Source organism: Rhamphochromis longiceps, linkage group LG6 (assembly GCF_057381845.1).
Source record: "Rhamphochromis longiceps isolate RC_006_pf linkage group LG6, R_longiceps_female_GT1.1, whole genome shotgun sequence".
NCBI classification, from domain to species: Eukaryota; Metazoa; Chordata; class Actinopteri; order Cichliformes; family Cichlidae; genus Rhamphochromis; species Rhamphochromis longiceps.
The window spans coordinates 15,029,038-15,038,777 of NC_140562.1; the positions used below are offsets into that span (position 1 = coordinate 15,029,038).

The 9,740-nt window shown below is 40.6% G+C and overlaps 2 protein-coding genes across 2 annotated transcripts; both read right to left on the reverse strand.

The window, feature by feature from the left end:
• thumpd1 (THUMP domain containing 1) lies at window positions 1-2,949 on the reverse strand. Its single transcript, XM_085409369.1, has 5 exons — window positions 2,475-2,949; window positions 1,819-1,996; window positions 1,641-1,726; window positions 1,258-1,420; window positions 1-1,169 (listed from the first exon to the last, which is right to left on the reverse strand). The coding sequence occupies exons 1-5, from the start codon at window positions 2,679-2,681 to the stop codon at window positions 841-843; spliced, it is 963 nt and encodes a 320-aa protein (XP_085265495.1). The 5' UTR covers window positions 2,682-2,949; the 3' UTR covers window positions 1-840.
• Window positions 2,950-3,100: 151 nt separating this feature from the next.
• Window positions 3,101-9,444, reverse strand: eri2 (ERI1 exoribonuclease family member 2). Its single transcript, XM_085409370.1, has 9 exons — window positions 9,236-9,444; window positions 8,922-8,983; window positions 8,747-8,827; window positions 8,527-8,654; window positions 8,290-8,446; window positions 7,965-8,065; window positions 7,625-7,706; window positions 7,454-7,542; window positions 3,101-6,711 (listed from the first exon to the last, which is right to left on the reverse strand). The coding sequence occupies exons 1-9, from the start codon at window positions 9,256-9,258 to the stop codon at window positions 5,248-5,250; spliced, it is 2,187 nt and encodes a 728-aa protein (XP_085265496.1). The 5' UTR covers window positions 9,259-9,444; the 3' UTR covers window positions 3,101-5,247.
• Between the last annotated feature and the right edge of the window lie 296 nt (window positions 9,445-9,740).

Consider the following 9,740-nt stretch of genomic DNA (forward strand, 5'->3'; position numbering starts at 1 on the left):
TTATATGAAGTGTTTTATATTTTAAACGGTAGGTACAGCCTGGAGTATTCAAGTAGGATTATGTAGTATTCAAGACTAAAACAAACGCAAGTCTGTTTCTCCTAAAATAATTTTTAAAAGAAAACAACAGTACGCAGTATAGCTACAAATATCCATTTAGAGGGTAGCACAATTATCACGTAACAGTCAGTACTCTGGAAAATGATGTTTTATCTCCATCTTGTGGAGCACAAAAGAACTGCCAAAGAAGTATCTACACTTTCTAAGTGTAACACACCATACAGAGTTTATATGTATGCCATTTCTAACCTGCTCACTCTCCTCCACTTCGTTCTGTTTATTGTCCCAATGAGCAGAACAGAGAGCACCACGAACCAAGTAAAGGATACGTGAGGAACCAGTTAAACACACGGGCAGCAGGGACGAATATAGGAAACAAGTTACACAACAGTAAAAGGTACTAGGAGTGATGCCTGTTAACTTGAAGAAAAGTCCATTTTTAAGCGAGTAATAAAAACACACTGAAATTAAAAGTCAAATTAACCATTTAAAAGAACAAACAAACAAAAAGACAAACCAAAAACTGTGAGCAGCTACAAATAGTTTGTAACATCAATTAAAAAATTCTCCCATTTGAAATGTACAACTCAATAAAGGTGATAATGGATGCCAGATATCCCCATGAATATTAAAAAACCCCAAATATTAAATTATATTAGAATCGTTTGTGATGTTTACGGAGTTCATGATGTTGACAAATCAGTCCATTTAAAACAAAAGCACGGCACTACAAAGAAAATTAAACGGTATGTCCTCAACGATTTTCTTCAGTGTGAGCTTTCACTCCCCCCCACCTTCACCCTCATCACCCTCCCCCTTCTCTGAAACACTCGTGCCCTTATCTTCTTCGCCCTTCGTCTCTCTTCTGTCAGTCTCTCCCGCATCGGGTTTCTCCGTCTGATCGCTTGTGTCTGCGTCTGCTTTTGCTGTGGTCACGTCAGGCTTCAATATGTCGTCTTTCACCACTTCCTGAACGTTGTACTTTCTGTACAGCGTATAGTCTTTTACCACACTGAGGCAACACACTGTCTTGATGACCTCCACAATGATTGTCAGTTCAGGGTTTGTCAAATCCACTTTGTTCTTAGGGTTCATCTTCCCCACAAGGCCTGTAAAACAGTCGGATTCGAAAGGAGTTAGTTTCCTTTAGCACGGGCACCGGCAGCCATGAAAAACATGGAAAATGAACGAGCCTACCTGCGATAGATTTGATGATTTCGTCTCGCTTGTTGTGGTTGCTGTTGCGAGCCTTGAACGCAATCTGGTAGGTAGCACAGCTTGGAGTTTTGAACCAAGGCTCCAGGAAAGTGGTCAGATATTTCACCATGTCTTCCTGAAAAGCTTTGCAGGTTCCAGTTACCTGAAAGAAGAAAGAAAAAAAACCCCAAGGGTTTTACTGTTGTTGTCATAATGCATCAATATCAAATAATAGCTCATTTTAAAAGCACTATTTTAGAGCTTCAGTCATGTGAATGCTCAGATGATTCAACAACCCCTCGACTTACAGTACGGCGGCATCTCTCTATCCTGCATCAGTTCAAACGCATATGCACATCGAGACTCGCAACTAAGCTACTTACTGGCAACATTCGAAGGATGACACGTGACTTTTTCTTCTTTGTAGTATGGAGATCTGACAGGATATGATGAACCAGTTTATCAGACTCTACAGAAAAACAAAATAAAACAAAAATCAGAAAAAAAAGCCCAAACAAAAACACTGAAAGACAGACTCGCATCAACTACAAAAAGCTTTACCGATATTCTGAGTTCTGATGAAGATCACGTTGTTTGCTCCGCTGTGGAGTGCCTGGAAGCGCCTCTCCTGTTTAGTTTCTGATGCTCGCAGCTGGGCCACTTCTTTCTTCAGGGCAACATCAACATCTTCTTCTTCAGCCTCCTCTTCTTCACTGCTGCTCCCCGTATTTTCCTGAAGCTGTGAGCAAGAATCAAGTCAACTTTTTTGTCATATATGCACACTGCAAAACACAGAGGTTACGCTGGGCAATGCCATTCTTACTTTGTATGTTGCCTTGACACAAGTTAAATCAAAGAACTACACTAAGAGAATAATAAGCACAGAAAATTACTGAATGTAGAGCATTAAAAACACACAAAAAAGTACAAGTGATACGAAAAAGCAACATGTGTGCTTCTCGTTTTACGCATGTGGAACACGAAAGCATTTCCAGTAACGTAAAACATGAGAAAAGAAGCAATCACACGTGGAAACACCGAAACCAGCCATTTGTTCTTCACATATTCATTATAGCTTGTATGAGATCGTTGCTTTTCCCTTACTCCATTAACAGAGCAAGCTAAATCCTAGTTTAACTCAAACCATCCAGCATATTAGCCCCAAACACTGCTCGTCGGAGGCCTTTGATCCAATAATGTAAACAATGTAAACTTACCTGCTCGAGACCATAGAGCTTGTCTGCGTATTCACCGAGCAGATTCAAGGCCTCCGCCGTGCACTTTCTCTCGTTCATGTTGCATGTGATGAGGATCCCCTGCATGCCCACCTCCAGCTCCCGGGAGCCCTTCCACCGCTTGCTGTGGTGGCCGGCCATAAAGCGCTTCTTGCTCCGTTTCCTGGATTCGTTTTGCACGGCTGACATGTTTCCAGAGCGCTTTCAGATACAGAACTAAAACCGGGAGTTTGGAGGCTCACTAGCTTATCGGCTACCTGTTTTGTGTTTGTTTTGATTGTACCTCCTCGCCTGTATTAGCCGTAAGCTCAACACGAACTGTCGGAGATTTTAAACCTGCAGCAACAATATAAAAACCGAGTGAAGTTGACGGACTGGTGCAGCCTTTTCCCCCCTCACGTGCGTTCAAACCATAGCCGTTCCAAGAAAGGAGGTCTCCGTGCACGTTTGTTGGTCATCCTGTACGGCGTGTCAGGAGGGACAAAAGTCTCTGGCCGCGTGTTAAACTACGCTACTCTAGGACACCGTATCAGATTTCCAAAAAAAATGACCACATTCTTAAAATAATACAAAATAACTAAAAAAAACAACAACTTTATTTACAATGTTGTCACAGTAAACATTTGTTCTTGTTCACAATCTTTTTTCTGTTAAAATTGCTATTGTACATTATATTGTTTGACAAGAAAAAAACCCATATATTTAAAAATGTATTTGGTAAATAATAATAATCATTATAAGGTTGATATATATTTGGGGGAGGGGGGTCAAACTCGAAATCATTCCAAAACAATGCTAAAGTACATCCTGAATGAATAAGTGTTAAAGAGTTTCCACCCATGTAATTTATATCAGGAATCAGTGTTTACAAATAACTCAATTTCACAGACAATGTTACACAAGAGTTACTGATTTCTTTTAGCCAACACTAGGGGTGAGTGTCTTCCTTCTCTCACCCCAACCGGTCGCAGCAGATGGCCGCCCCTCCCTGAGCCTGGTTCTGCCGGAGGTTTGTTCCTGTTAAAAGGGAGTTTTTCCTTCCCACTGTCGCCAAAGTGCTTGCTCATAAGGGGTCATATGATTGTTGGGTTTTTCCTCTGTGTCTATGAAGCGCCTTGAGGCAACTTTTGTTGTGATTTGGTGCTATATAAATAAAAATGAATTGAAATTGCATTGAATTGAATAGAACCATAGATGGTATAAAAAAAATTATACTATCACATGTAGATTATGTGATAGTATAAAAAAAACCCTGAACACTATCTGAAAGCCACTAGAAGGCGATGCCGGTGGTTCCAAAAAAGACATCCAGCCCTATTGAAGTCTATGGAAAAATCACCATGACATGACCTCTCGAGTTTATGGGCTCAGTCACTCATTTTGGAACACATTGAATAAATAAAGTTGTCTTTTTTAAAAAATTTTGGTCATGGGATTATCTTAAAAACCACATTATTATTACCTAATGAGCTGTCAGTCAGAAGTCATTAGCCAGTGTGTGGTTTGACAGTCAGACCCGCCTTTCCTTGTCACATCTGATTTTTTGTAGTGGTGGCAACACTCAACTGGAAGCTTAAACTTCAAACTGGGACCATCTGTAACCAATAGGTTATGTCACAGTGGAAATAGTCGAGGAAATAATTATTTCAACCGCAGGTGAATCTGTAAGTTTGCTAGCTTACAAAGAAATGAACAGTCTCACATTTTTAATAATATTTTCATATTAATGGAGAGAGACAGAATTTTAACCAAACTAATTACACAACAGTTATACACTGAATTGCTTGTCATTGAGTGAATTATTTGAGCTACTAAAACTCAGCCTGAGTTCTGGCTCCTACAGATTCAAACGTGACCTGACCAATTTTTAGGACCAATGCTTCTACCAATATTTAGCGATATAAAAAGCCAATATTCTGATACATTAGCTGATATTTATTTCAAAAATGCAATACAAGCAGAATTCCCTAACATTTGTTATATGTAGTTACTTTTTCCACACTCTGCTTATACCAGCTAGTTGTTTTTGTGATATTCTAAACACCAACAGAGAAGTTGCCTTCTGGTGGTCAATACTTTCTATACTCTGTTAAAGATCATGGTTCCTCTCTACCTGCAGACAAATATAATCAACTTTATTATTATAAAAGAATTTAATGGATCCTTGATTCAAATTTAAAAATATATTTAATATAAACAACATAATAATAAATTATTTTCTCTTTTGAGTGGCCCCAGTTATTGATCAGTGTAGTAATGAATGAATCCAGTGTTTCCCAAACACATGGGCCAGGTCCCCCTGGTGTGTCTCAAAGGTTCTCCAGGTGGACCACAGTGATAACAGAAATTCAGTTTGAAATTATTAACAAGTATGTAAAGTTACAAATGTATATAAATGCCTATATTTATATAAAGAGTTAATTAAAACTGGTAATCAGAGGTGGTTAGTTTGTGATATTGATTGGCATTGATGCCATAATACTAGCCTTTCCACCAATAATACTAATGCAGGGGTAGGCAACTCAAGGCCTCGAGTGCCGGTGTCCTGCAGGTTTTAGATCGCACCCTGGGTTAACACACCTGAATCAAATGATTAGTTCATTACCAGGCCTCTGGAGAACTTCAAGAAATGCTGAGGAGTCATTTAGCCCTTTAAATCAGCTGTGATGGATCATGGACACATCTAAAACCTCCAGGACACCGGCACTCGAGGCCTGGAGTTGCCTACCCCTGTACTAATGTATGATGGAGGATTTCAGTAGCTTTTCCTTAGCAGTGACGTGTGGGCTGGACGATGGGACACAGTGGAGTTGAGCTGACAGAGTGAAACAGAGGATCCGACAGCAGGAGCGGCCGCTGATGCGCTCTTCATCACGGCCGACTCCCACTTAAAAAACTCGCACCCTTTCTCCATCCGTCCTCCGCTGCCCGATCGGCGGACTGGGCAGCAATAAAATCCTCGACCGTGGTTTGGACCGCCGTTTGACACGACCTGACGCTTTGCACGACGACCGCACGCGCACAGTGGAGAAGTGATCTTCTGAGCTCCTCTCACAGAAATGATGGAACGGTTGGCACGAGAGGGGAGAGCGTTGGTTGACAAAGAGGAGAGGACACTGCCGTGTGAGGAAGGACGCAAGGGAGCTGTAGCTTGTTTGGCCGGCTCGGTGTAGATGGTAAAGGAGGATCTCAGAGTGTCTTTATGTTTTGGGATTTGTGTGATGGCGGGTTTGGGCCGGGCAAAGGACGTGTTGGGGGTGGAGGTTTTTTCTGGGACAAAAGGATTAGGCCTAATCGAACAGTTCTTAGTGGGAACATATGATGTTTTGTGAAGTTGGGAGGTTCTAAGTCCTGTATTGCACTGATTTGATTTACCAATGTTAACAGTTTTAGGCACAGCAAAATAAATATCTGAGGTCACTGAATGCATCGTTTCTGTTGTTGTTCTGTTGTTCATTGCTGTTAAGATACAACAATGAGATTTTTGACCTTTACTGGTAGAATCTGTGGTAATCTTTTGCATTTTAGAGCTCTTTCCAGTTGATTCTCTCATATCATCATTCAAAGTGAGCCGACTTCCTGCTGAATGTGAAGTATGCTGCTCTAACCAATCATAAGATCCACTATCAAACTCGGACATGTACTCTGCATCACATTCATCATTTGCTTCATTAACATCACCCTCCAACACCATGTCGTCATATGAGCCGCACCTCTCCTCAGTTTCCACTAAAAGCTCCGCACCCTCCTCTTTCTCCGTGGATCCTAGCATTGCTTCTGTTTTTGAGGCCCAGTTTGGTGGAGACAGATTTGAAAAGCAGCTCACGGTAGTGGAACACAGAATAAGACTGCTATTGTTATTCTGGGGAGAAACACAGTTTGTAACAACTGAGGTGGAAAGGCTAGGGGCAGCCTCTGCTGTGACTGATTTCCTGCCGTGCCTCAACAGCGGCGCCATCGTGCCGTTCAGAAGAGTCTTTGGTGAGATCAGGCTTTGACAGATTTGAGCAGATTTGTAAACGGAGCTTGGGTTTTTCTCTGTGGCAAAGTTTTGAGCAATCTCCTCGGGACATGGTTGTTTTTGACAAGCTTTGAGGGGAATTTTAAATGATGAGTGTTTGCTACGGATGACTGCATTTTTCTTTTCATTCTCATTAGGTTTTTCTTTGTCTGCAGGACAGGCAGTGTTTCCAAACACTGGTTTGGCCATCACCGGGGTCTACAGGACACAGAGAAGATTTTAAATCAGTATCTGAATGGTACAACCCATTAACTATCAAATTAACTCTGGAAGCACTTCTTCTGAGTTACATAAACTATATTGCCAACAGCATTCCCTCAGCCAGCAAAATAATTGGATTTCCAAACTCAGGTTTTCCAGTTATTTCCATGGATGCAGGTGTGAAAGAATGGCCTGCACAGAGTCCTGACCTGAACCCAATAGAACACCTTTGAGATAAGTTAGTGTAGAAACTCCGAGCCAGGCCTTCTCATCCAACATCAGTGTCTGACCTTACAAATGTGATTCCAGACAACGGTCAGAAATTCCCATAAACAGTCCTAAACCCAGTGGAAAGGTTTCCCAGAAGAGCTGAAGCTATCACAGCTACAAAGGGTGAACTGACATAAAACTCTTTGGATTAAAAATGGGACGTCACTAAAGTTCATATGTGTGTGAAGGCAGACGAGCGAACACCATTGGCAATACAGTATACTTCGTTCTAATGTTGTCTTCTCTCCAAGCACACAAAATACAAACTTAAAGATATAATTTTATTAATAAATAAAATCTAAATCAGTACAACATTTTTAAAAAATGTCCACAATCAAAATGTTTTTGCACAGAGTAAATTTCCTTTATATTATTATCTTCACAGAGCTTTTAAATTTGGAAGATGATGAGGGATGCTAGGATTTCCAGAGTTGGGGTTCGTTAAGGGCGACATCGGCCGGCCACTCACCCTCTCCAGGCTCCTAGTAACCTTCATTATGCACCCATCCCTCATCATTCTTGCTGCCAGCTGAGCTGTGTTTCGGGCATCATCTAAACCTGAGAGAGAAAACAAAGAAGGGTTAGGCCGTTAGGTTGATGGTCGTGTGTAATACAGAATTATCTACACTTGGTCACATACCAGAATGTTCTCTGCCCGAAAACTGTATTCCGAGATCCTGAAGAGCTCCATTCAGGCCTTTGGGTTTCCTGGTGTAAAAAAGCTGGAAAAACAAAAAGAAGTTAGAGAAACAACCACATGAGCAGAGGTAATTAGAGTAAATCAGCTCAATTATACAGTCTGTGACATCTTAGATCTTAATAAAAATATGTACTCCTTTTACTGCATAATATATGCCTTTTTGGACTCACTTAAATCTGTATTCTAGTCTTTGTGCTTTTACCTTAAAACTGACACCCATTTAAACATTTTATGCTTAAATAAAACATACAATAAACAAAGACACCTTCGAAACTCTTACCCGGTATGTGCTTCTCAGGTCTATCCAGCTGTTGAGAACATCAGGTTTATGAAGCTGTTTGCGTTTACACTCGTACTGCAGACAAACTCCAAGATCCCAGTCTGACACCCAGCAGAGACCAAAGAACACAAATTTCAGTGCACTTTTGCTCATTTTATACCATTTAATACCTTAAATAGTCTTAAGAACTGCAGTAAATGAGCAGATTTAATGGTTCTCTATAGCTAGTTTAAAAATACAATTGAGACCCCAGTGGTTCACCAATGTCAATTCATAGCAATGCTGAGCTTACAGATGTGTAGACCAATATACTGAGAACTTTTACCTGACCACGTGAGGAAAGTACACCGCTTTTGAGACGGTCCCGAACATCTCTGGTCTTTGTTGGCAAAGGCCACTCCCATTTCGAGCTGAAGGTTTTGGAGCCAACGGCTGAACCGCGAGAGACAGATGTGAAGCGGGATCCCTGCTTCAACCTGCATCTGTACAAGAGAGAAATAAAAGTTGGTTGTAATGTAACACAGAGCATGCTGGCATTTTTAAATGTGTATGCTGCAGACACCTGTGTAATCCCAGTCAGCTCAGTGCAGAAGTCAGACAGGATGGGGTGCTCCTGGGGTTGAACATAAGTGTGAAATTCAGACTCCATCTCCCCCGTGGACGTGTTCAGCAGAACAGCAGGAAACTCGACTGCAGGGAGGAAGAAAGAAAAGATGGGCCGGTGTTAAAACAGTAAGGACATCACCCGGATGTAAACTGTGAATGTTAAATCTGCTCCTTACTAATTTCTTGGCTGCGGTTGTTTTTCTCTCTCCAGCAAGTGGACTCAAAGTCGATCACAATCAGATAAGAAAATATTTGATCTGAAAGAACCAGACAGTTTTCACAGCCATGATCCAGTGTTAAAAAAAAAAAATCAACTGTCAAACAAATCCGATTTGAACGTGGCATACTCACTTGATACCACAGATTTCTTCGACACAGAGGACTTGCTCCGCTGTCTCAACAATCCTAATTCCCTGCGAAGGGACGAAGATAAAATAGTGTGTATATCGTAACAACACCTGAATTTAAAGTTTACAGTGAACCACAATTCTACTTTTAACTGAATACGCTGTCCTCGCAGATGTACTTATAGCATTTATCTAAAACAATATTGAAAAACGTAACTTGTAATCGACATAAACTTATTCGTTGCTTTCAAAACACGTTCCTTTGTTCAGTTTGTTTAGGTTAGCAGATAAGCCAGCAAACAGGCTAATTTTACTTACTTCGCCAATTTCTTTGTGGTCATAGCTGTTATTTAATTTTGCCACGGTGATGTTTCTGCGACCGTCTTTCTATGAGAAACTGTGAACTATAGCAGGAGCTTGACTTTAGCCATTAATTGAAAACTCGGGGAATTCGCGCTGTTTCTTTCAAAACGGCATCTGTAGCTCCGAGCTCGATTATTTAAGCCTGCAAGTCGGCAGGCATCACTGTAGAGTCAAAAATAGTCGAGCTTCTGTTGCCGTCTTACGATTTCTTATCAAAATAAAAGACCTCTTAACACTCAAAGCAGTTAGGTTGTTATATAGTTAACAAAAAACTGAACAAAATCTAAGACTAGATGTGTGAAAAATACTCCACTTTTGTAAAAACTTAAACAAAAATAAAAACGACTTAAAAACGTCAAATTAAACTATCAGAAACGGTTTTGTGAACTCGAAAAATGTTTAAAACAAAAAGAATAAAAACTATAGATGAAATATCCTGTTTTAGTATCTGTTTGGTAAA